General features: G+C 44.0%; 1 protein-coding gene across 1 annotated transcript in view; it reads left to right on the forward strand.

Moving 5' to 3' along the window:
- The first annotated feature begins 1,197 nt into the window (after positions 1–1,197).
- Positions 1,198–27,391, forward strand: part of IGF1R (insulin like growth factor 1 receptor) — a 180,169-nt gene continuing 153,975 nt past the window's right edge. The window contains exons 1-2 of the mRNA XM_044279434.1: positions 1,198–1,982; positions 21,679–22,230. Coding sequence (XP_044135369.1) covers positions 1,868–1,982; positions 21,679–22,230 — 667 coding nt within the window. The 5' untranslated portion in view covers positions 1,198–1,867. The remainder of the gene's footprint in view (positions 1,983–21,678; positions 22,231–27,391) is intronic.

Raw genomic sequence — 27,391 nt, forward strand, 5'->3', positions numbered from 1 at the left:
AAATAAATGGACTTTTGCACGATATTCTAATTTTTTTGTTTCACCTGTATGTCTAGTACTAAGTGTGGTTGCAGAGTGGCAGTAGTATGTTTAGTAATGTGTGGTGGCAGAGCGGCAGTAGTTTCTTTGGTAGTATGTCTAGTACTACGTGTGGTAGCAGAGCGGCAGTAGTTTCTGTGGTAGTATGTGTAGTACTCTGTGTGGTAGCAGAGCCGCAGTAGTTTCTGTGGTAGTATGTGTAGTACTCTGTGTGGTAGCAGAGCCGCAGTAGTTTCTGTGGTAATATGTGTAGTACTCTGTGTGGTAGCAAAGCCGCAGTAGTTTCTGTCGCATAAGAGCAAGTTGTGAACTGTATAAATAGAAAAAAAATAGATTCTGTGGTAGTCTGTGTGGTAGCAGAGCCACAGCAGCACTACGTCTAGCAGTATCTGTGGCAGTCTGTGTAGTACTCTGTGTGGTAGCAGAGCCGCAGTAGTTTCTGTGGTAGTTTGTGTAGTACTCTGTGTGGTAGCAGAGCCGCAGTAGTTTCTGTGGTAGTATGTGTAGTACTCTGTGTGGTAGCAAAGCCGCAGTAGTTTCTGTGGTAGTATGTGTAGTACTCTGTGTGGTAGCAAAGCCGCAGTAGTTTCTGTGGTAGTATGTGTAGTACTCTGTGTGGTAGCAAAGCCGCAGTAGTTTCTGTGGTAGTGTGTGTAGTACTCTGTGTGGTAGCAGAGCCGCAGTAGTTTCTGTGGTAGTGTGTGTAGTACTCTGTGTGGTAGCAGAGCCGCAGTAGTTTCTGTGGTAGTGTGTGTAGTACTCTGTGTGGTAGCAGAGCCGCAGTAGTTTCTGTGGTAGTGTGTGTAGTACTCTGTGTGGTAGCAGAGCCGCAGTAGTTTCTGTGGTAGTGTGTGTAGTACTCTGTGTGGTAGCAGAGCCGCAGTAGTTTCTGTGGTAGTGTGTGTAGTACTCTGTGTGGTAGCAGAGCCGCAGTAGTTTCTGTGGTAGTGTGTGTAGTACTCTGTGTGGTAGCAGAGCCGCAGTCGTTTCTGTGGTAGCAGAGCAGCAGTAGGTCTAGCCGTGTAGTGGAGCGGCTCTGTGGCTGCCGCCTGCCTCCAGTCCGGGTTTTGCCGCCGCCCGCGCCTGTGTGTGTATGTGAGTGTGCGGCGTCTCAGGCTCTTGTTTACAGCATTAACGTCACACAGAGGCAGAGAGAGGGATCACACAATGCGAGCGCCGCAGCCGGACACCCGCAGCACCCCGAGCCCGCTCGCTGACTGACTGTCCCGCTCATCGCCTAGCTCGTCTACTCTGACCTTCATCGGCCCGGGAGTAAGGGGCCGGCGGCGGGGGGCAAGACTTCCATTCATTGGTCCCGCAGCGGCCTCCTGCGGGCTTAGCTCCCGGAGTGAGGCGGGTGACATGGAGGCTGAGGACTCGGAGCTGCTGCTGCTGCCGTACATTGCGGGTGCCTGCTGCCTGTCCCTCACGTCTGAGCGGCGGCGGTGCTGCTGACCCGGAGCCCTCGCGTTTAATCCACACTACGACAGGCGATTACTATTATTACTACTACTACTACACCCCGGGGACACCCGCGGGCGTCTGCGTCACGTGACTGCGCCCCTTCTATCACAGGGGAGGTATCTGGGGTCACAACCTCCTCCCTCATCTCGGGTCACGCTGCTCGGTGTCATCCCGGGGCTGAACCAAAGAACAACCCCCCCACATTCTCCCGGGGGGACCGGGCAAGGTCACGGGGCACGAACTGTACACCCGTTAGCCGTCTGTCGGGTCAGTGTGTGTGTGGGCTCCGCCGCCATCTTTATCCCGGGCACTTTGGGGCTGCTGTGGATGTGATCGGAGTGACGGATACTACACTTCTGTGGAGATGAAGGCCGGATCGGGCTGGGGGGCTCCGGCCTGGATATCGGGGGTCCCCCTGCTCCTACTGCTGCTGCTGTGCCTGTGCCCGGGCCAGTGCCTGGGGCCCCTGGGTGGGAAAGGTGAGTGTCTGGTTCGGGTGTCTGCCCCTCTCCTCCCCCCGTGGGAGACTGTCTGGTCTGCCCTGCTGATGGTGTCCTCCTCACACACGTGGAGGAGCAGGTCTGGGCTGCTGGGGAAACTACTACGCCCAGCATGCACCCCCTGGCTGCACATGCTGGGCGTTGTAGTGTCACAGCAACAGGTGGCCGACCATTGGAGTCCATTACGTCCTGTGTGTGTCTGGTGCCAGCAGGGCATGGAGGCGTAGCGGCGCTCGATGGGTTACAAGCCATGGGCTCATCGACACGATCGGTCACCTGCCCATCCGTGCCCGCTGTGCCGTCATACGTGAGATGATTGTAATGACGGAGCAGTCTGGTTATTTTGGCTCTATTGTCCTTGTGTCACCTGGAGGAGGGGGCTGATGGCACGGTGGGGTCTACACGGATTCTGGTTGTGGTGACCGTGCCGCCACATACGTGCTGTGTAAATGCCCCTCCTAGAGATTAGGGCTCGTCCGTTAATTAGACAGTCTTGCCAGAAATTAGGGGAAATACATGACTTTGGTGTGGGGTTATGGCTGCGGCAGATGTTTTCTGTGTATCTCTAGCGTGGGCGTCATGGCTGTCTGATAGCGGCACCCTTCTCTTTCCAGGCTCCGTAGTCACTTACTGCGCAGTAAGGGTCATTCTCTTGCTCCCAGTTATCAGCCGTTTCTAGAAAGAGGTCTCCATGTTCACGACTTTATCGCCCGCATCTTGGGTGCGTTCACGTACATACGTGTGGAGGAGAGTCGCTGTCCTATCACACGGTGGGGTTTATAGGTTCAGCGGGGGACACGAGTGATGTTTTTAGGGTACCCACCACAATTTACCTCCCGACGGGCGTACCCTGTCAGATCAGTAGTTGATAGAATGCTGTTTGCGGATGGACCAGGTATGACCATGTGGTCTCTGCTCGATGAGGAGCAGTAACGCCGGGTCCCCTGGTAGCGGGAATCGGGGGCGGTTGTGTTTATGCGGTTTAGTTCAGTATAGGACCTCTTATCATTACGTAAGGTTCTTCTACCACAGAGCTGCTTTAGATTGGTTCTGATGCCTATAGACAAAACCTTGAAGGCTGTGGTGACTCCTGGTCCATCTCATCTGCCCTCCTGTTATTTTCTTAGGATAGACAGAAGATTATACCAGGCAGCTCTGCCTTTGTTTACTGATGAGTTCCCAACCATATCTGCTGGCAGGTTGATCCAGACATCTACTACTCAAGCAGTAAATAATGTCTTCTCACCTTGCTTCTCATCTCCCTCAACTACTGTAATTGCAGGTTCCTTTTTCCTTCCCTCCTAAGTCCTTTCGATCATGCCCCCCTTCTCTCCTCGAGGTTGGACACATTAAGTTCCTGATAAGTTTAATCTGTGAGACCTTCCACAGTTATGGTAGCCCATCTTTGGTCCCGTTCTATATTGTTTGTGTTGCGCTTTGGCTTCCTTGGGTTGTGGCAAGAATAGCTTAGACCGTGGCGCCGACTTTGCGGTCACAAAATGGTGGATTATTATAAGTCGTTGGGATCCGTTGAGTAACGTATGTGTGAGATCCATGTGGGAGGCTGAAGGTTTGGTAGGTGTCTGATGATCTAATAAGGTCATGAAGATTTCTGGCCTTACTAAATATGTGGTGTGGCCGCTGGTCATTATGGACATGATTGTACTGAAATTTGGCATGGTTCAGTAATGGAATTGTTGCAATTTTTGCTACCCCCCCACAAACATGTATCACGTCTTCACGCTAAAGAACGATTGCATCTTTCCAATAGTGCCTCAAAGCACTGTGTGAGCCCCAGTACATATGGCGCTGTATATAGCCCTCATACGTGGAGCATAAGCTTCAGCCAAGGATCTTTTATGATTCTTACATGGTGCTGCAGTCCATTCATAGTCACTGTATTACTACACTCGTCAAGTGCTCTGTCAACATGGACCAGAAGTCTGTTCTGTATACAATGGCTGTGCTATTATTTGTCGGGGAGGCCCAGACTATATACAGTAGTCCTGGATTAGCTGTGACACAGCGCAAGCGTTCTGGTTTCAGCCTTGTGTCTGGGGATTAGGCTGATGTGGTTGCTTTCCCGTGTTTACTCTCAGACACGAAGAAAGGCTACCTGAGTGCATGGCAGACGAGGAGTTAATGTGTTTTTTTATTTTTTTATAGCTGGCTGTTATTTTTAGTGGTGCAGGATATGAAGCATCTCTTCATTGGTTTCTTACAGACGGGGGTATTGTGTGGGGTCCCATAGCCGTCGCTTGTCTCTGAAATAATGGGGGTCTTCCAACGACCTGTGACATAGAAATGAAATCCTAACAGTGAAAATTGCATTATTTTTGGGTGATCTGGGGGGGGTCTTGCATTCTGTCCATTACTGATCCATGTGGCCGCTGGAAGGATTTTGCTCTGGTGCCTCCTTGGTTTGATTTATAAAGGTCCTTTGTGTTTGAGACCTGATGCTTTCATCATCGGGGGGGAGTGGCGTGCGACTGGTGGTCCTGGCTTACCCTGTGCTACGCACTTACTACCTCCTTGTTTACAAGCTCTACCTAGTTCTCCAAGGGGCGAGGAGTAGGAAGACGCAGGATTGTTTTTCTCAGCTCTGTGCTGGGGATGGTTTTAATCTTTTATCTGTAGAATACACAAACTCAACAGGTGGAGGTACAACATGACCGTGTATAATATATACTAATCTATACACTATAAATACAGGCACATTTTACAACTTGCCCGGGTCTTGAAGTAAAAATCATACTGGATGCAGAACAATACATGTTTTTAGGCTTTTTTGTAGTAGTTAAGGGGTGTTTTTTTTTTGTTGTTGCTTTTTATTAGTCATAGTTTTTAAATAGGCGATTCTCAACTCTTGCAGATGTGCCTAACGGGAAAAAAAATGCCAGAAAAACTGCTCACCTAGAGCATGCTGCATTTTGTAAGGAAAAAAACGCACTAAAAACTCATTGCAAAAAAAAAAAAAAAAAAAGCCTTGGGTGTGGATAGTGCATTTCATAACACACCATAGACTTTAATACAGTAACATCTTTCCACGGGAAAAAGAAGCGGCAAAAAAGTTGCTAAAAGACTTCTGTGAAACTTGGTAAAAACATAAAGATGGAAACAAGCCTTACAGTTTTTTTTTTTCTTTAGTGTTTTTTGCCCTAAACTAGTAAAACAAGAAATTACCATATGTTTTCGTATATTATTTTTAAGTCATCTATAATAAAGAAAGTTGTATCTTGCACTCTTATTTATTTTTCTTCATGCGATGGTATCCATTGTTACATTGCTTGGCCATTTACTGTGGGTTTTTTTTGGTGACATATGTGACTTGGTTTGATGCAGTTTGTGATCTTCTAACCATTCTATACCATCTGTTACTAAGCCTCGTCACGGAGATGCTGCGAGGGACAGTCACTGATAAAATAGTATTTGTTTTTCTTGTTCTTTCTCCACAATGACATCTTTGTACTGTCTCTCTTTTTATTACTTTCTCGGTCTTTTGGCTTTTAGAAACATTTTTTAGATGCTTTTCCGCCCTAATATAGGGATTGAGAACAGCCATGTGCTGGTAAACAGCTTTGCCTCGAATATATCCTAACCAATCAGTTGCGGTGTCCTCTTTTCGTTCTGCTAATTTCTTTGCCCCCTTCCTTATTGCAGAGGAGAAAGTTGTAGACGGGTTGCCTGATATACAGTGTGTGTATATATATATATATATATATATATATATATATATATATATATATATATATATTTTTTAAGAGCATCTTTATTCATTCCTATGTATTTGATGCTGTCCCACATGCACTTGAAGTATGAGCTTTGGTCCCATTTCTACCATGTGCTAAATTCGAACATGTATAGTTTAGAAAACCGCATCATGTTGCAAGCGAGAAAACGTCCTATGTTTCCGGAGTTGATTGGCGCAGGTTGTTGTAACGTGAGGTATTTTCTGTATTTGGTCTGAAATAATACGAAGATTATCTAACTTTCTAGTTACTGATTTATAGGGAAAGGTTATACGTCGGCAAAGAGAAAAACTGTCGCTTTCATTTGATATATTTGCAGTTTTATGAAATCTGGAGACTAAAAATATTCAATTTTAGAAGTTTGCAACAAAAATAAACGAATAAACCCATGACCATGTAAGAAAACGTGCAAAAAATTAGTTTTTTGTGATTATCGTATTACTATCTGCCTTTTTCCCCCTTTTCTAGTTACTTTTCAGTTGCCCACTTTCTAGATAATAAGGGAATATCTGTGTACGTACTTAGAGGTCAGGAACCGTATAGCAGCGACTGATTGTGAAGTCCAGCTTTACTAGACTGTAAAGAAGGATATCGTACTGTCCTAACAACCGGGCTTCTGACTTGTCATGTATGTAAGTGGTCTAAATAAATCGCTGCCACTGAGGACAGTGAAAAGTTTTAGATTTTATAGAGAGATTTCGCTATTTTACTGTTTGACTGATAATTCTTCTATATTATAAGTAATTCTTCTGCCCCATTTGATATTGGGGAGAGAAATACATGATTTAGTCTAATACTTTGTGATTAACCTTACGAGACGCGTATAAAGCAAAGAGTTAAGGTTGGCAATGAGAGAAGAAAAATAAAGGGCTGTCTGTAAAAAAAAAAATAAAAAAATATATATATATATATATATATACACACACACACACACACACACACACACACACGAAACTTGAAAAATTTGAATATCGTGCAAAGTTCATTTATTTCAGTAAAGCAACCTAAAAGGTGAAACTAACATATGAGATAGACTCATTACATGCAAAGCGAGATAATTCAAGCCTTTATTTCTTATAACTTGGATGATTATGGCTTACAGCTTATGAAACCCCCAAAGTCACAGTTTTGAGGTCTCCTTTGCTCAGGGGGTATGGATTAATTAGCTGACTAGAGGGTGACACTTTGAGCCTAGAATATTGAACCTTTTCACAAAATTCTAATTTTAAGCTGCATTAATGCAATTCCTTTTAGTTTGCATTACTGAAATAAATAGACTTTTGCACGATATTAGAATTTTTCGAGTTTCATTGGTATATAAAAAATATTGCTTGAAAAAAAAAAGTCTCAAAAGTGGACTGAAACATTGCACTTTTGACCCCTTCAGATGATTGGACTTATCACAATATAATGCACTGTTTCTGGAAGTAACATTTATCCTCTTTTCTAGTGTTTTATATGGTAGGTAGGTAGGTAGGTATGTTGCCCAGCTGTGTGAAACTAGTTTTCCTTTTATAAGATAGTGTGTCAAATTGCGCGGTTGTAAGACGCCTGTCGTTCATGATTGAATATTTTATATGTTAATGTGAAACTATCAACCCTTTAATAATTGCCATTTTTTGTGATGTGTAATTCCTCCGTTTATGGGCTCTCTGATTCGGAGGGGGTTGAACTGGCAGAATACTAGTTGGACTTGCTTTTGCTATCTGTTTTTTCCTATAAAAAAATAAAATGCATTCAAAGTCCTGTATCTGGTCCAGATTACCATAAAACTCTGGAGCTGAGGGCGTTTGCCCCTAAAGTCCTGCTTGCTGGGTGTAGAGGGAACTATTGTTATAATATTCCCTTGTTGGTTGATTAAAGCATGGTAAGGATTTAGGATAAATGTCCCTATGCCAGGGTTCTATCTGAATATTTTGGTGTATTTAATATGCACAATTTTTCAGTCAGTTGCCAACTTTTCTGCAAATAATGGTCACGTTAGTGAACATAGTCACGTGCTCTTTATAGTCTTCAGAGATAAATGAGCAGTTGTATGACTGTGGCTCAACCCCTAGGGAGTGCTCCCCAAGTTCAATGTAAGCACCCCATCCTCGCAAATCAAGGGGCATATCTGTTTTGGGGTAAACACTGCAGTTTTGTTTGGTTACAGAAGACTAGTCGGCCATTGACAATCAGTACAAACAAAACCTTTACAACCATAGGTGGTACCACCAGATCTACCAGTGACCAAGAAAACTTGCAGCATAAACCTGTCTGATTTTTGTCTTTTGGAAATGATTCTTTTTTTTACCTAATTAAAGTCTGATGAGGGTACGGCCACGTGGTCGGGTAGTCGTATCTGTCCTGCATAACTTCTCTCCTTTTATGATCCCTCCTGATTTTGGCTTCCAAAACTGCATGCAGAAACCTGACCGCGTGGTCGTACCCTAAAGGTAACGTTTTAGCCATAATTTTATTCCCAAGTCTCTAAAGGCTTTTAGATAATCTAAATCTGGTTACACATAAGTTAGTTTGCTGGTGGCAAGCGGGTGTTCAGGCAGTGGCTGTCCCCCTATGTATATGGACCCCCAGCTAAGTGTGGTGTTCGCTTATAGACACTTCTGGTGTCTTACCATCAGCACAAAAAAATGTTTATCGGATGTGTATGGGCATCGTATCTGTAGTGTTCTGCAATGGTGGGAAATCGGAACCTCCATAAATAATAACTTCTATATGAAAGATAATAGCCACAGCTTCTTACCCTAGCTTTTGTGGGCAAGTTGTTTGGAGGAGTGAAACAACTAAACATTAAACTGCATCATGTCAGCCAAAACAATCATTTGTCGTGCAGAATTTAACGTCAGAAGATTGTTTTATACGACTTATCAGTCACCTAAATGTTCTGGAAGGAAGGTGTCTGGAAAGAAGCCTGCCATACTTGAGATTTTCCATATGATAGACCTTTTGTTCAGTGAAGGATCATTGAAAGAACTTTCCCAGAAAGATTGTTAGCTTGTGATTCAACGAGCATGCCCAGTATGAATGACTGTAATGGCCGATATGGACAAAAAGGTGTGTGGCCGCCCTCAGCAGGTGATCATTCAGTCAGCTGTTCTTCAACCGTCAGCCCACTTCTATATAATGTATATGTCTTATCACTATAGGGAAGATACAGTGGGTTCAATCTGAAAATGTCTGCCAGCCATTGTACAAAATGCGAATCTGTCAAATTGTCATTTATTATCCTTATTTTTGTAAGCTTTTTTTTTTTTTATAGCCATTAAATTAACTAATATAATCTCTGCCTATCTATCTATCTAAAAAAACAAATAAGTCAGCAATCCAATATCAGTGAAGGGTGTTAGACCCGTTTATTTCCCAGCGTTTCAGACCAGCTCTATGAGGCATTTATTTATCTATCTATCTCTACTTTCACACTCACGTTTGGTGCGGATCTGTCATGGATCTGCACAGACGGATCCGTTCAGATAATACAACCGTTTGCATCCGTTCAGAACGGATCCGTTTGTATTATCTTTAACATAGCCAAGACGGATCCGTCTTGAACACCACTGAAAGTCAATGGAGGACAGATCCATTTTCTATTGTGCCAGATTGTGTCATAGAAAACGGATCCGTCCCCATTGACTTACATTGTGTGTCAGATTGGAGCTGTTTGGCTTAGTTTCGTCAGAAGGACACCAAAACACTGCAAGCAGCGTTTTGGTGTCCGCCCCCAGAGCGGAATGGAGATGGAACGGAGCCAAACTAATGCATTCTGAGCGGATCCTTTTCCATTCAGAATGCATTAGGGCAAAACCGATCCGTTTTGGACCGCGTGTGAGAGCCTTGTAACGGATCTCAGAAACGGAAAGCCAAAACGCCAGTGTGAAAGTAGACTAATCTGTATCTGTCTGTCTGATATCCATCTAACCGATCTCATATCTATCTAGAATGCAATCAACTATGTCATATTTGTATAATGTAAGGAAGTGAAACCTGTTGCTGCAGGACCCCTGTAGGGTATCTAGTAGTGTACTACTGGTGCTAAACCTTTAGGCTGGGTTCACATGAAGAAAACCTGGAGTGTTTCCGCTTGTAATCTGCACCAGAAAAAAAAGCTGAAAAAATTGTGTTTTTTTTTTTTTGCTAAAATGCATATTGAATGAATTTTCATTCTTTGCATTGGAAAGGGTGGAACCTGCTGTGTAAATTGGCATGCTGCAAATTGAAAATCTGCGCCACAGTTCACATTCTGCCACGTGTGACTGAGAATTTCTAATAACGCATTTATTTGCTGGTACTGTACAATGGCTGCAGATTTGAGTGCAGCAATCAGTCACGTGTGAACCCATCCTCAGGGTTCTTCTCTGTATAGCTGAATGAACGTTCCTGTTGCCCAGCTATTATAAATGTCTCGCTGGTTCCTGGAGTCATTTGGCGGGCTTCCAAAGTCTACAGCGATTTGTCGACCCCCGGTGAACCATTTTATGGATGATCCACGCTCATCTCCTTCTGTTTGTTCTGAGTCAGTCTCTTCACCCAGCTCCAGCGCTTATCGAGGGGCTCAGGTTGGCCTCCTGCTTGTTGTTTGCATTCTTGGCATAGGCCATCACTCGGTGGGCTGGCTCTGTGTCGTACAGTAACTGCTCTTGGATTTTCCTCCTTTGTGACTCGAGGACCATGTAACAATGCCTCTCTGCAGTGTCGGCAGCAGACCAGTTAGGGGTTAATCGTTTTGGTTGTATCCGCGTTGGTGGCACTGCTTGTTTCTCAATGAAGCCACTTAAACACAGAGGCTAAAAATCTCAGCGTCTATCCTATTTTTATTTGGCTGAATTGAAAAGGTCCTTAGTCTGGATGCCAGGAGGAGGTTGCTGTCCTGCTCGTGCCCTTGCAGTTTCGCAGAGGAAATTGCCTCGATTTGAGAACTATTTCTGCTATAACTTCTTCTTCACATTAGCAGATTCCTCCCAGACTGGAGTCTGTGCCTGAAGCCAGCTGTGCTCTGCAGTGCTCCACACGCTCCCTGGTGGAGCGCAGACCTTATCTGCCGCATGGTGTTGTTTCTGGGCTGTGTTCGGAGCTGCGCTGAACTAGATCACCAGTTTATCTGGGATTGCACGGGTGTTTGGTTAGCAAGGAACCCTTTTCATGGCATGCATGTCATCTCAGAAATTTTCTGGCAGCTTTTTCTCATAATAGGAGGTGTCTGCTTTGAAGATCCTGCAGATAGAGACTTGTCCCTGCCCATATTTTCACATCTACAGAGCATGTGTATTACCCACTGTTTATCCCATCAGACCCTCTACCCAAGGATGTGGCACGCTTTTCTATAAACAAAGCACTCGAGTCAGATCTTTTGGCTCTCCGCCCTGGCATAGGTGTCTTTTGGCCGCATGGGCGGCTGGGTTCTGCTTTATTGACATCATTTAGGTTTAAATTTATTTTTATTTTTTCTTCTACTACTGGAATGCTGGGAGTCTCCTAGTAAGAGGAAGGTCTGCCCTAAAACGACCTTTTCTAAAGATTTCTGCCTTGCAATTGTTTTGCTTAGGAAAAGTTTCTGTAGAGGAAAGCCATGAGGTTCCTCACTGCAGGGGTGAAGGACATTTCTGTAGTCTTTATGGAAATCCTGCATGGTTTTGCAAGGAGGACCAATTGCGTGTTCCACTGGTGTCTTTTATTTCTTCAGTTCTAATGTTCTATGAGTAACACAAAATTTGTGTTTAGCTCACATTTCCATTTTCCTATTTTATCGATGTATTGCCTTTTTTATCCCCTATTATAACCTGAGAACTTTCTGCTGCTTGTGCATCTTTTTGTTTCTGTAACTTTTTTATTTATTACACTCACTTATATAGCGCTGACATATTCCGCAGCGCTTTATGGACATTAGCATCACATTATCCCCAATGGGGCTCACAATCTAAGTTCCCTGTCAGTATGTCTTTGGAGTGTGGGAGGAAGCTTGAACACCCGGAAGAAAGCCACGCATAATGGAGAGAACGTACAAACTCCATGCAGATGTTGTCCTTGGTCGGATTCGAACCTAGGACCCCAGCGTTAACCATGGAGCCAACGTGCTTCCCATTGTAATGTTGACTTGCTTATATAGCACTAGCATAGTTTGCGGTGCCAGGCAGTTAACTATTCACATACATCTCACATCCGAAAAATGTCTCATTAGAATAAAAACTGAGAAATTAATTAAGATCATGCTCTATCTCTTAACTAGCTTCTGGTCAATCCCTTGCCTAAAATAGAACAAATCAGAGGAATAACCCTCCTCTTCCCTGCAGAATGTGTACAAGACCTTTTATTTTTTAGGCACCTGAAGCAAAGCGTTCACATCAGCGCTGCTGTTTTCACTGTTTTGTCTGTTAGAGGAGTAGAACAAGAAACATAATGGAGTTGGTGCTTCAGAGACAAACCGTGCCGGGCGGACAGTACTGACTAAAATGGGGTCCAACGGCTTTCTGTTAGGGAGCCTGACATTTTTGACTATCTTCAATGAGGGCCCTGAATGGATCCTCCGACGCAAATGTAAACACAGGCCTTTTAAAGAACAGTCAGGGTTTCATGAGTAAAGATGTCCACAAAATAAATGCAAAAAGTAGATGCTTATTCTCGTGGGCTCTGTTAGAAAACTAGTGGACAGGTCTGTTTAATGGAGCTTATCCTTCTGCGTGTCCACGGCACATGAAACCGCATCCACAGCAGAGATCGGAGTGTCGGACTTCTGCCGCCGATCCGTTAGTAAATGTCTGATTTCCCACACGTGAGACCATTTCTCTTAGATAGGAACCACTACTTAGGGGTCAGCACAAATGCCTAAGCAATAGGCACACAGTATAGGAAAGGACATCAAAATTCTCTACAGATGTAGGAAAGCTTAACCAGCCCGGGGGGGTGGACACAGGGTGCCAGTACAACCAGTCCATAAACAGGTTCCCTGACCTCTGCGAATCTGCCTCCGCTTAAGAAAATACGCTTTAAAAAAAAAATTACATAGGTTAATGTAGTTGAGAAAAAAGACATAAGTTTATCAAGTTCAAACAAAGTGTAGGTGAGGATGTGAATTTTAGAAAAGGGGGCTGACCCAGACCTTACCAGTTGCTGTCGTTTATATAGCTCCACCTTTTACGGTCCATTGATGCTCGTGTACACCAGCGCGGCACAATCTCTCCGGTTTCCCAAAGGCACACTGTAACAACAGGCCATATAGTCACTTCTATTCTAGATACAACGTGGAAATTTGATTAACCCTTTACTCTGTAGAGAACAGCGCCCCAATGCCGATTGGGAAACCCATCTCAAATTTCTATTTTCTTTAGAAATTTTAGGGTTGCTAACGAATGCAGGTTATATAGATGGTATACCAGTAACCGCCATAAAATAATACTGTGTCTCTGTGCTTTTCCCATTAGGTAGGAAATAAATACGGTAATCTAGATGCCTATATGGCGGTATTTTCATTTCATTCACAAGTGAAGACTGTATCATCTCCTCCATTCTCTATTAGAGCAGTTGCTTAAACGGTGACGCTTTTCTTCCAGTTTGCTAACATTTATTGTTCTGCGCTGTCGGATTTGACAATGACAAAGTGCTTTTCAACAGAAAGCCATGGAGCCAAAGGGTTATTTCCTCAGCCATCCTCTTCCTCCCCCCCACTCTGAAAATAATGCAAAATCCTGGAATTCTTGGCATTCCTGAAAGGGTCTGGAAGAAAGGACTGTACTGACCCCCCTTCATGATCCACCCCCCACCCTCATTCATAGACTGCACTCTATGGCCGCACTCCGATTGGCTGCTCCACATAAAAGCCTCCATTGAAGAAGCTGAGGGAAAGAATGGGCAGAACTTCCTGTGACTTCAGCCTGAGGTCAGCCTCCACCTCTGGGCTGAAGTGGGGGGGGGTCTCGCTTACTGGAGGTGCCGGATTACTCTCTCTAGATTGGTGTGATTGGCTGTCTACATATACGTGTCATATGGAGACTACAGGCCATGTGCCAGCACGTTTTAGTGGCTTCCATCTGCGGCTCTACTTTAAATGTGGTTCCAAGCATGGCACGTAATAAAGTGATCAGCGTGCTCGTCAGTCATGGGAAAATGTCTCCTGGAATGTGCGGATGGCACTTCATTTTCTATGATTTCCTATGAGAATCCTAATGATTGCAGTAAGGAATTGTTTAACCCTTGCAGTGCCCTGAGTAAATTGTACTCATCCAGTGTGACCATAGTGCTGATAATGTGTAAGGACCGGTTCTGTGTGTTCTGATAGAGGTGATGCCTGCAAACACTAAGGTCTCATGCACATGGCTGTATGTATTTTGCAGATCCATTGTAACAATGGCTCTCCTTGTCCGCAGAACGGACAAGAATAGGACATGTTCTATTTTTTTGCGGAACGGACATATGGACACGGAGTAATTTTTGTTTTTTTCAAGCCCCATTGAAATGAATTGTTCCGCCAGGTCCTCTTTAACAAAATGTGTAGATCCGTGCAGAATGACTGCAATGTGTTGATGCTGCTGAGATTGGCAGTGTTTAGTGGTCTCTTGAGAACTGGCCACTGTCCGTCAAAAACATAGCCATCTGTGTGCACCCTTACATGCAGCGATCGAGCGCACAGTAAGGAAGCGATCCTTCCCGACCATTGCCTGCTTGTCAGTGGAGGTGAAGCTCTGCATTTACACGTAGCAATCTCCCCCACAGTATGGGGAGGAGCAATCGCCTGATGAACAAGTGTCTTGCTTGTTTATTGGATGATTGGTGGCACCTTTAGGCTGGCAGAGTATCAGGAACGGGCATTCGTAGGAACGTTCACCCACAATAATCGGGCCTTTTAAACATCTTAAGGACCCCTTTCACACTGCACATATTGACCACCATGGTTCCTGTCGTGTTTGCTTTGGATGCCTTGGACACACTCATAGCTTAGTATTATTGAATGGAGCTAAACCGCAAGCGGTCACCTGCCGTGGCTCCGACCGGTGTCTGTCTGCGCACGGTATCAATAGGAGACATGTCCTTTTGTTGGCACAGTCACGGCTTTTAACCACTGACCCGCAAACTGCAGCACTGCTTCCCATTGAGGCAGACACTGCGCAGCCGCTGACATCACTTTGGCAGGGTGTCCGCACCAAAATTCAGCCATTAGTATCATCTTGCAGTTGGGGATCATAGAAGGAAAGTAGACAGGTGTTTTCTGTGTACGAATGCTTGAAATTTCCTGTCTTCCTCCGTACATACCGACAGCTACTAGCAGAAAACCTCTTAAATATTATTATCACAGCTGAGGAAAGGTTTATCTGTCATAATATGCCACCCACTCCGGTTGCTCCTTTAGAGCGGTGGATGCCAGAGCACGAGAAACGGGATGTAAGCCTCGTTTTATCCTGCTTTTGTCTGAACTCCTAGACGTGGTAGAAATCTGAGCTCCTCCATATCCCCTTCTATATCTGTCAGTGCTGATGATCAGCCATTACTCTTTGTATTTATAATGGATGTGTCTTATGTGCGCCAGTTTGTATTCCAGCCACGTGCAGAGAGTGGAAACCGTCAGATATGTGACACTTCTGATGTCGGGGTGATCCCCTACAGTAGGCAAGAACATGGGTGCCCTCATCTTCCATAATTTACAGATCTCAATGTTAGTGCATTGAATTAAGCTATTTGCTCATGTGGAGTATGTCCCATCATGCTCCAGTCATGTCTGTGGGAATTCTGAGAACAGCTGGGCAAGTGTGAATGCTGGGAGTTGTAGTTTTCTGAAGTTTTGACATGAGCAGCAGCCATCTGGTAGGATATATTCATACACATTTTCCCCAATATCTTCCACTACAGAAAATATTAAATTAAGAGACTTCAAAGAGTCCAGTACCATTTTTGAATGTCGAAACACCCATTTTTGTATAAGCTTTTCACACACTAGTGATATTGTGAAACTTGGGCATGACCCTGCTTCTAGTGCTTTTTTGCACAGTATGGCAGGTGCATTATACCATACTGCATAGCACTGTGACCTTTCTCAGGGGTTGTCTGAGGTTATAAAAAAAATTGGGAAAAAGGCAGGCAGCGGTGTCATTTGAATCCATTGCTTTCTGCTTTGGTGTTCTCCACTTCTGGGATGCAGTGATAACATTGCATTGACGACACTGCTGCAGCCAAGCACTGCCCTCTGCATCCCCATAAGCAAAGACTGAGACGGTGGGGAACACTAGAGTGGCAGGCGCTAGAGCAGTGGGGGCAGTCAAAAGGTAAGTAAGGCTACTTTCACATAACTGTTTTCCTTTCCGTCATAGGATCTCAAAACCGGAGGACAACTGAACGGAATGCAACCAGAATGCGTTATGTTCCGTTTGTTTGGTTACATTCCCATGCCTGACAAAAAATACGGCACTTGAATGGGTCCGCAATCCGGGAGATGCGGAACGGAGTGTATGCACCGTCTCATGCGGATCGTGGGCTCCATTCAAGTGAATGAGTCCGCGATCCACATGCGGCTGCCCCCCGGTCAGTGGCCGTGCATTGTGGACTGCAATTTGGGGGCCGGAGAACGGGCCCGGCCAGCACACGGTTGTGCGCATGAGCCATAACATCTTTTGCATGCAGGTGACTCTCTAAATTGACGATTGCTGCTCGTTAAAGTGATTCTCTGGGAATTAAGAAAATGAAAATACTTAAATATTTCTTTTATTATAAATATATTCCCAAATACCTTTTAGTTAGTTATAATGGCTAGTTTTCTCTAGGGAGCAATAAAATGGCCACCGTCCTATTAGTACACACAAAACCTGTCCTAATCACACAAGCTACTTCAGAACACTGAGCTAAAAAGCTGCCTCCTCTTCTACTTGTCAGGGATTATGAACTGGAATACAGCTGATAAGATATTCAGCTGAATCTCTGTGGGAATAGAGATCATGAGGAGACATGAAGTACAGAGAGGACGGACAGGACAGGACAGGACAGACTGTGGTAATGGAGACTGCATACAAGTCTCCATTACCAGTCCTCTCTGTACTTCATGTCTCTTCATAAACTCCATTCCTATAGAGATTCATTTGATCATCTGTATTCAGGATCATAATCCCTGACAAGCGGAGCAGAGAGGAGGATGAGGCAGCTCTTTACCTCTGTTGTGAAGTAACTTGTCCTCCTGTGTGATTAGGATGTTTTGAGTGACTAATAGGACGCGGCCATTTTATTTCTCCTAATGATTGCTCACTAGAGGAAATGAGCCATTATAAGTAATGAAAGGTATTTGGGAAGATATTAATAACTTAAGTATTTTCATTTTCTTAATTCCCGGAGAACCCCTTTAATAAGAAAATATGGCTCAATCTGGTCTAATGGGACCCGCTGGTCTAATAGGACCCTAAGAAAATGATGTCAACCTTTCCATACTGCCTTTGCCATCAAAAATTTAGATGAGCATCTTCATTTACATGGTATTTGTACTCCGATGGAAAAAGTTGGTCATCTCTAGGAGCTTATCTAGTGGCCAAATGATAAGAAAAGCATATACAATGATAAAAAGAAACAAACAGTCCCAAAATCCAAGCACCAGTAGCTGATTTGCAGGCTGGCTGCCTGGCCCCTGGGATCTCTCCAGCACTGATAAGCCGCTAGGGTGTTTCAAGTAAAGACTGGGTGGGCTGGAGGATCTTATCTCCTACTTCAGCATCATTCTTGCTCCCCCCTACGCTTTCACCATAATTTGCTTCTCTCTTCCAAATCCCTGATATTTCAAGAATTTGCAGCTTTTATAAAAGACTCTTTGGCTGCTCAAGTCTCTGATGTGCGAGTCAGATTAGAGGTGAATCTATTGTACCTGAAAACAGAATGTTATTGTCCTGCCCGATAAAAATCACCAGAAACCAAATTAGAGAATTTAAAGCAGCTGCATTTATAAAGAGAGATGGAAAAAAATTACCTAGGGGCACAAAAAAAGCCAGGAGTTGTGTAATCCACACGGTCTGCCGTGAGTGTGAGCGATCTGGATAAAACTGCTTTTGTAAAGCGTGCAGGCAAAAATGGTGTTTTTGTAGGAAGTCAGTAGGCTGCCCCGTTGTGTGTTGTACTAGTGCACCGTATTAACACCTTCCCTGCCAAGGGGAGCAAAATAACCCTCTTTTATCCTCTTTGTAGTCCCTGAGGACAGGCTTTGGTTTTAAAGACATTCTGTACTACAGTTTGTTTTGTACCTCCCCTAATTTGTACTAATTATTGTTCAAAATGTATATTTTTTATTATTATTATTATTAACCTTTCGTTAGTTGTGTTTCTGAAAAGGCTGGGGAAACCTAATCTGGCCACAGTTACAACCAACACAGATTTTGTCATCCAGCATCCCTAAATTTGTAAAAAAGTTGGATAACGTGTAACAATGGTCTTGTTGTTTTTTGGATGTTTTGTGGCATTTAGCTACATTTCTTGCTGAGCTTTTCAGACAAAAGTAAGGCTACTTTCACACTTGTGTTCAGAGCGGATCCGTCTGAGACGGATCCGCTCATATAATGCAGACGGTGGATCCGTTCAGAACGGATCCGTCTGCATTATATTGTAAAAAAAATTCTAAGTGTGAAAGTAGCCTCAGACGGATCCGTCCAGACTTTTACATTGAAAGTCAATGGGTGACGGATCCGTTTTGAAGATTGAGCCATATTGTGTCATCTTCAAACGATCCGTCCCCATTGATTTGCATTGTAAGTCTGTACGGATCCGCACGCCTCCGCACGGCCAGGCGGACACCCAAACGCTGCAAGCAGCATTCAGGTGTCCGCCTGCGGAGCGGAGCCCAAACGCTGCCAGACTGATGCATTCTGAGCGGATCTGCGTCCACTCAGAATGCATTAGTGCTGGACGCATGCGTTTGGGACCGCTTGTGAGCCCCTTCAAACGGAGCTCACAAGCGGACACCCGAACGCTAGTGTGAAAGTAGCCTAAGCTGAAACGTTTATTTTTTAGTAATGGTTTTTAAGTGGCATTGTTTTTTTAAATCGCAGCATGCTTTAGGAACGCGTTTTCCATTTTAAAAAAAATATATATATTACCACTTAAACATGTGCAGTGTTGGCATTTTTTAATAATAGTGTCTAAAACAAAAAAGGGACAAAAATAACCCCAACAGATGGTAAAGGACATTACATGTGCAAAAACGCATAAAAAAATGTGTATTTTGTGGTGGTTCTTAGCCCAAAAAAAAACTGCCAGGAACAAAACAAATTTGTGTGAAGAACCCCTTTGGGTAGATTCACATGGAGTTCTTTGGAGGAGGTTTTGAGGCATGTTATAATGGAGGAAGGAGAAGCGCAAGTCCTTCCTTTTAGATCCGCATCATTCCGGATCTACTTCGGGCTTTGGCTAAAAAACCTGGAGGAAAATCTGCTTCAAATCCTCCAAAGAAACTTTGTGTGAACGTACCCTCAGACTGCCTTGCCACGTCGTATTTTTCTGTGGTAGTAAACACCTTCAATATGTTCGTACCCCTTTTAATACTCCTGTCAGGCAGTAGGTATAGTATTTAGAACGAAGTTGATTATATAGGTATAATTGGATTGTAATACGTGCTGGTATTAGGCACCCTGGCTCCCATGAGTCTAGCAGTGTTCATATATAATCAGCTTTGTATAAGGATGCAGACAAAGCTGATGGAACGAGCCGAGACACTGATAAGAAGTAGTTGCTGTGGCCACATGCAAGGATCAATATCTATACTGTTCGGTTGACCAGAACTGAATTGTCAGACGTTGGGGTTCAGTGTTGACTGTTTTGCATAAATTTTTATTTTTCTTGTAAAAGTAAAATTGTGTTTCATATTATCAGATTTTAGGCTACTTTCACACTAGCGTTTAAGTTTTCCGGTATTGAAATCCGTCATAAGGACTCAATACTGGAAAAAAACGCTTCCGTTTTGTGCCCATTCATTGTCAATGGGGACAAAATGTAACTGAACAGAACAGAGTGCTCCAAAATGCTTTGCATTCCCAGACCATAGAGCAAACGGCAACGTGTTGTATTTTGCTTTATGTCCTGGGATGCGGAGCAAGACTGATCCATCATGACCCCCAATGTATGTCAAGGGGGACAGTTCAGTTTTCTCTGCTGCAATAGAAAACAAATCCGTCCTCATTGACTTTCAATGGAGTTCATGACGGATCCATCTTGAGTATGTTAAAGATAATACAACCGGATCCGTTCATAACGGATGCAGGTGGTTGTATTATCAGTAACGGAAGCGTTTTTGCTGAACCCTGCCGGATCCAGCAAAAACGCAAGTGTGAAAGTAGCCTAAATCGTGATTATTGGATGGCTAGAAATGGTTTGGAGCACAAGCATGGTTGATGTGGGATTTCTTTTTAAATGGGGAAAAAAATCAAGATTTCGAATAAAATAAAAAAAAGCATTCCTCGGTCTCCAATGTGGCAACGGTACCAAGACAGAACTGTGGACACTCAGTAATCGGCCCATGGTTTGATCGAATGATCGTTTTGACATCTTGGCCTTGCACATTTTAGTCCTTATTGGCCAGTACAGTCATTCATGTCATGCATGTTCTGTGATGGCAAAGGACCAATGGTCCTTCTGAGAATGTTCCTTCAAACATCCATTGTTCATGGATGAAAAATCTTCAAATCCCACCTTTCTCCAGACAATGACTGTGTGTGGCCAGCTACAACATTTAATGGTTACATTTAACCCAACCAATGGCTACACAGTGACACCGGTTGTGGGACAGCTGTTGCGGCCAGGATCGCAGAGTAAAGCCTCATGCAGATGTCTGTGGAACACGGCATAGCAACCAGACGCCGTGCTCTCCTGCAATGCCAGTCCGGTATCTCACGGACCGTGTTCCACGGACATCTGCATGAGGCATTAGGCCCCTTGCACACGATTGTATGTATTTTGTGGTCTGCAAAACACTGATCCGTATAAAATATGGATGACATCTGTGTGCATTCTGTATTTTGCAGTACGGAACAGCTGGCACCTAATAGAGTAGTACTATTCTTGTCCGTTATGCGGATAATAGGACATGTTCTATTTTTTTCCTGCTAACACATTGAAATGAATAGTTCCGCATGTGGGCCACCAAAAAAGACGCAAAAGACCCAGCAGTAGTGGATTTTTTTTTTGTGTGACTCGTGCTGCAATCCCATTCATTTATATGATGTCACTGCTTAAGAGCCTAGTGGCTGAAGCCACTTTTTTTTTACAACCTTTTTAATAATGTTTTTCTGGTTGACATGTATTTTCTTTTTCCTATGGAGTCTATGGGAAATGCCTGAAAAAAATGGCATACCTACATTGCACGCTCCATTTTGGGGAAAATAAAATAAACTAATAGACAGTAGTGGGTGGATGGTTTGACATCCTTTGAACCACAGACCCCCCCCCCCCCCCCCAAAAAAAAACAAAAAAAAACTATAAAACCAAACTAAACACCAAACGTGATGTAAAACACCAAAAAACACACTATTCCTAGTACATATCATGATTTCTTGTTGGCTTTCAGCAATCTTCTAGCCCGTTAAGAGACGCCACCCTAAGGGTACGTCTACGCGGTAATTTTGGATGCGTCAGGTGTCTCGCAACCAAAGGTCACAGTTTAGCGGAGCTGCCATTGAAATGAATGGGGTCGCAGCTTGTTTGCAAGTTTACTGCGACCACAACAAGTGAATTGCAAAAATCCAAAACTGCTGGTAGATTTTAGCAACGTTCTTGCACGGCTTCAATGGTTACTTGTGAATGACCTGTAGTCTTTTTACTGCTGCCCAAACCCATGAAAGGGCCTAACCTTTTTTGGGGTTGTCTGGCCACTTATTTTCTTTAAAGAAGGCTCAGAGAGGTGTACGATAGTAAAAGTAATACTGTAGCTGTATACAAGTCCTGTAGTACAATTTCTAACCTCATGTCACATATGTTTCCCTCCACAGTTTGCAGTACCAGCATGGACATTCGTAATGACGTACAGCAGCTTAAGCAATTAGAAGACTGTGTCGTAATTGAAGGCTACCTCCAGATTCTGCTCATCTCCAATGCCAAGGCTGAGGATTTCCGAAACATGCGGTTCCCCAAGCTCACTGTTATTACGGACTATCTTTTGCTTTTCCGTGTTTCTGGCCTTGAAAGCCTGAGTGACCTCTTTCCCAATCTGACTGTCATCCGTGGTCGCAATCTTTTTTATAACTATGCCTTGGTCATTTTTGAGATGACTGACCTGAAGGAGATTGGGCTGTATAGCCTGAGGAACATTACTCGTGGTGCTATTCGGATTGAGAAGAACTCTGACTTGTGTTACCTTTCTACTGTGGATTGGTCGCTGGTTCTGGAGGCTGTCTACAACAACTATATTATCGGTAATAAGCCACCAAAGGAGTGTGGTGACATGTGCCCCGGGGTCATGGAGGATAGGCCACTTTGTACAAAAACAACCATCAACAATGACTATATGTACCGCTGCTGGTCAGCAGATCACTGCCAGAAAGGTAAGAAGCAGAAGTCATGTCTCATTTGTCACCATTTTTGAATGCCAAGGGGCAAACGTCCAATTTTTAATGACTTGTTTTCTTGAAAGTATTCGCTTGGAAGGTTTCTTCGTTTCTGTGAAGCGTTGTTGTAGGAGTAAATTTTTGTGGTTTACACTTTGGCACTTATCTACTTGGATGTCTGAAAATTTTCAAAATTAGAATTCATTGACCTGTCCTAAAAGCATCAAGCAAGAGACTCCGTTTATGCACAGAGCAAACCCGTTAAAGTATGAACAATAAAAGGGTGCATTGATGCGACCGTATGTATTTTGTGGTCCGCAAAATGCGGATCTGCAAAAAATACAGATGACGTTGCATCATATTTTTTTAATTTTATTTTTTGTGTGTGGACCTAATGTAACAATGCCTATTCTTGTCTGCAGAAAGGACAAGATTAGGACATGTTCAATTTTTTTTTTTAGCGGGGCCGCCAAACAGACATATGGATATGGACAGCACGTGGTGGTCTGTTTGCATTATTTGTGGCCCCGTTGAAATAAACTGGTCCCAAAAAAATGACAGTCAAACTTCAGTTCACTGAGTGTCTTTTATAATGTGTCTGGACTTGAGAAGATTGATCTCATTAGCCAGGCCTCTTCATCTGTGGGGGGGGGGGGGCTGCGCCCACCTGCCATATGATTGACATCCCACCCAACCCTATTTATCTCCTGGCTGCGCTACTGCCAAAGCCGAAATTCGCCTTTGGGAGTAGTTACTGCACATGCGCCACTACCCCGAAGTGTAGCGGAAGATGCTCAGTAGTTTCTCTGGAAGACAACGTTTCGGCAGCGGCGCAGTCAGTCATATGACGGGTGGGGACAGCCACAGGTGAAGTTGCCTGGCTAATGGAACAAATCAATTTGCTCATCTCTAAACGCAGCCCCATTATTTAATGGCGTTTTCATGTAATGTCGCCCACAATAGTTTTTCACAATGTTTTAGTAGAAAGATGAGTTTTCTTATAACCAAATGTATCCAAACGTATGTATTATTAAGAGCATTATTAGGACTCGTTCATACGGCCATATGAATGAGTCCGCACCCGTTCTGCAATTTTGTGCAACAGGTGCGGACCCATTCATTTCAATGGGGCCTCAAAAAACGCGGACAGCATGTCCGTATCCGTGGTTCCGTTCTGTGGCTCCGCGGAAAAGCTAGAACATGTCCTATCCTTGTCCGCATTCGCGTACAAGAATAGGCATTTTCTATTAAGGTTGCAGCCATGTGTGGTCTGCAAATTGCGGAACGCACATGGCTGGATCTGCAAAGCACTATGGCCGTCTGAATGGGCCCTTAGTATGACGCTTCTACGCTAACATGGGGGGGCACTCTGCCTGGCTTTTTCTATGGGCACACTCCCATGTCTCCACCCATGCCGTCGGCTCAGTTATCCCTCAGCTGATGGCTGGAGACGAGCGGTACTGATGTCTCCCTATAGACTAAACGTAGCGACAGGAGATTCTGCTCCCTAACCCATTCACTTACAATCGGTCAGAAGCACCATACAGGACGTTATAGAGCAGTAATGAGTGGTATACATCTGAATAAAGCCTTTGGGATGAGCTATAATAGCGTCTATTAGCATCTAAATCATGTCTGTATTGTGTCTGTCCCCTTCTGACGCTCCCTACTCCCCCTCCCCCTCCCCCTCTCCATAGACTTCTATGGTTTTAACTTTTATGTAATCTGATCTTGGTTTTAACATGACAGATTTATCACAGAATTCAGAGACTGTTAGCTTAGAAAAGAGACGGGAGGAAGAAAACAGCTGATAAATTACAGATTTTGCCATTGCGTACAATAACTTTATTAAGGCGTGAAGAACCTCTCTCGAAATCATCCCCACCCCCGTTTGTATTTGTGATGGGGTAACTAGTAGTCCGCTCAAGTTCTGCGGTCTGCACATAGGACGCTGTGGGATCGCCAGTCACATAGTGTAATGGAAACAGGAGGCTGAAAATTCAGGAATTACAAACGGAGGAGGGGAAAAAATCCGGGAGTGTTTCTGTAAGGCTGGAAACACATGCCGTGTTGATGCAGTTTTTGAGCCATAGCCAGAAGTGGATCCTGCAGGAAGGCAAAGTATGTTCTTCACATTTCCCATGTCTTTTATCTTTTTTTATTTTTTTATCCGCTTCTGGGTCAAAAAACTGCATGAAGAAAAACCTGCCTTAGTTCCAGTCCCAGGTTATCTTCCTGTGTGCTTATCGACTGTAGCAATGAATGGAGAGCCTCCATGAGGTATTGGAGGGGTGAAGCGTGTTAGTGCGCCGTGTCTAACTTCCATATCTGCTGGCATCCCAAAAAATATTAAAAAAATCAACATCTGCTAATAAAATGTGTGTTGAACGAGCACATAGAACGGCTGGGGTCAGGCGCCTCCCCGACACGGGAAGATATTCCAGGACCTGCAGCCGGTGCCTAATTAGTCAATTTTCTCCCTCCGCTGCCAGCATTTGCTGTTGATTAAGTTATGCTGTATATTAGCAATGAATGAATTTTCTCCCTCCTCTATCTCTACCCTTAAAACAGTGTGTTCCTCTGCCAAACGCTTCTTACAATCTAATTTTTATTTATTTTTATTTTTTATTGTGGCTGCGGGGAAAGATCTAATTAGTCTCTCTGAAGGGGGGCTACATCCCCTCTCCATCTCCTCATCCCGGACCTTACTGGTCTTATTTTCTGAAAATAAACCATCATTTTGGTGGAATGCATATTGTTATGTATCCTAAAATAAAACCATAGCCAAGGATGTTCGGGATTTTTTAATTATTGGTCTGATGCTGCCTCTTTACACACGTTCGATGTTGAGGCTCATTCACACGTCCGTGCTTACATCCGTGAAAAGGTGGTCAGTGATGTCTCCGTGACGCATCAGAGTAGGGCCCATCTGTCCGTTTTTTGCTGTCCGCGTGTCATTCGTGTTTCACGTACACTGAACAGCTGAAAAATAATTTTCAAAGCATCTCTTCCTAACGATCCATGAAAAGGCGGATGGCTTCTCTGCTGCTTCCGTGGTTTTCACGGACCTGTAGACTATAATGGGCGTGATGGATGCTTTTGCAGTTACATATAATCTTTTTGTATTTTCTGCAATAGCCAGGGGACTCATCAGCTCTTCTGTGTTGTGATGTTCCTCTCTTGTTCCTCCTGGAAATGCATATTTAGATTAACAATAACAACTGGATGTTACAGTTGGGGTCCATTCACACGTCCGTAAGTGTTTTGCGGATCCGCAAAACACGGACATCGGCAATGTGCATTCCGCAATTTGTGGACCGCACATCGCCGGCACTATAATAGGAAATGCCTAATCTTGTCTGCAATTGCAGACAAGAATAGGACATGTTCTATTTTTTTGCGGAAACGGAAGCACAGATGCGGAAGTGCGGATCCGCAAATGCGGTGGCGGACTGCACATTCCGGCCCCATTGAAAATGAATGGGTCTGCACCCATTCTGCGCAAAATTGCGGAATGGATGCGGACCCATTTTGCGGACGTGTGAATGAACCCTTATCCTCGTCAAGGGGTTGCGTCCCTACACTACCACCAACATAAGGTTAATGTCAAAATGTGTAGTGATATGCACCATTCACAGCGGGAAAGGTAACAGCCAGATGTCAAAATATTCATATATTTCCAAGAAGAATAACAGAGGAATAGCACAATGGAAAGTTCTAAAAAAAATGCCTAAAAATAGTTTTAATGGAAAATGCCAGTATTTACTTGTGGTCCAACAAGCAGTCGACATTGACACTATTGGTTGTCATACACCTGGAGGTCATTGCTATTCTTTAGAAAATATAAAGTATATACATTAATATATATATATATATATATATATATATATATATATATATATATTTATTTTTATTTTATTTTTTTATTTTATTTTTTTATTTTATTTTTTTAAATCCTTTCGTTGATGCCAGAATGTGTCAAAAAGTGGCGTACGTTTCCGATCGGCTGTGCGGTCCTATAGCCACCTATGATGAGTCACTCCGCTCTTTACACAGTTGCGGCTGCTGGAAGTGGTAGTTGTGCAAGAGCTGGGGTGCTGCAGGTCGTAGACCATCGGGGTAGACGGGGCGCGGAAGTGGCCATTATTCTCCGTATGGTATTTGAATGTATGTGTGGGCGCTGCACGCCCCTTCCCTGTGCTTTAGATTTGTACCTAAGGCAGTCAGAATAGATACAACCAGACGTAAAATGTCACGTAAGTATCAATCTGACTTGTGTTTTTGTGACATAAAAGGCAATCATTTGGCCGTACACAGAGCGTCTAAAGAGTCTCACCTCTGCGTTTTGAACGTGCTCCGCTTTTTGTCTGGCCGCCTTTCTGCATGTTTTCAGTGTTGTGACCGGCCCCTTCCCATTATAGTGAATGGGGTGGGAGGGGACTTCTGGCCGCACACGTGGGCTAGCATTAGTACAGATCCGGCACCCCGCTAACGCTAATGTGGGCGTAGCATTATTAGAGTAACGCACAATCCATCTGTAGAGACAGAGGAGATGGGAGAATCCTAGAGCAAGCTGTACATTATGGCATGCACATGGGCGGTGGCGTTTTCTGCAGACTGGACGCAATTACCCGTAGAATGTTCCTGTTCTACAGTATGGCAGACAATAACTGCTCATAGCCATGTGTGTGACAACATGCGATTCACTTTTTTTTTCCTTTTACTCCACACCCAACCTTTTGCCTCCCTCCTGGCTACCCCATACACATTCACATCCGTGTATTCTATGGGGAGAGCGGAGGAAGCTGCTGTCCGACACTTCTGGAGGTGGCTTATCTCCTGGGAGCACAAAAGAATCAATGTGCACGGCAGCCTTTTACGCGGTCCGGTCTGTTCTTGTAGAAGGTGTAAGCACGGCAGCGATCACCGGTATAACTTTCGCCCGCCTGAACACTCGTGCTTGGTTGTTTGGCCGTTCATTGTCGGCAGCACAATCCTGTGTATATGGGCATTTTTATACCCGCGTGAAAGATCTCGGCAAACTTTTATGGCCCCTTTAAAAGCCCTTTAGCTTCACATCACCCCATGTAAAGAGTATGCAAACTGAATTGGGTCGAACAATTGCTCATCCCCTCTTCAGTTTGCAGTGGCCAGTGTG

The sequence above is a fragment of the Bufo gargarizans genome, chromosome 2 (assembly GCF_014858855.1).
Source record: "Bufo gargarizans isolate SCDJY-AF-19 chromosome 2, ASM1485885v1, whole genome shotgun sequence".
Lineage (NCBI taxonomy): Eukaryota > Metazoa > Chordata > Amphibia > Anura > Bufonidae > Bufo > Bufo gargarizans.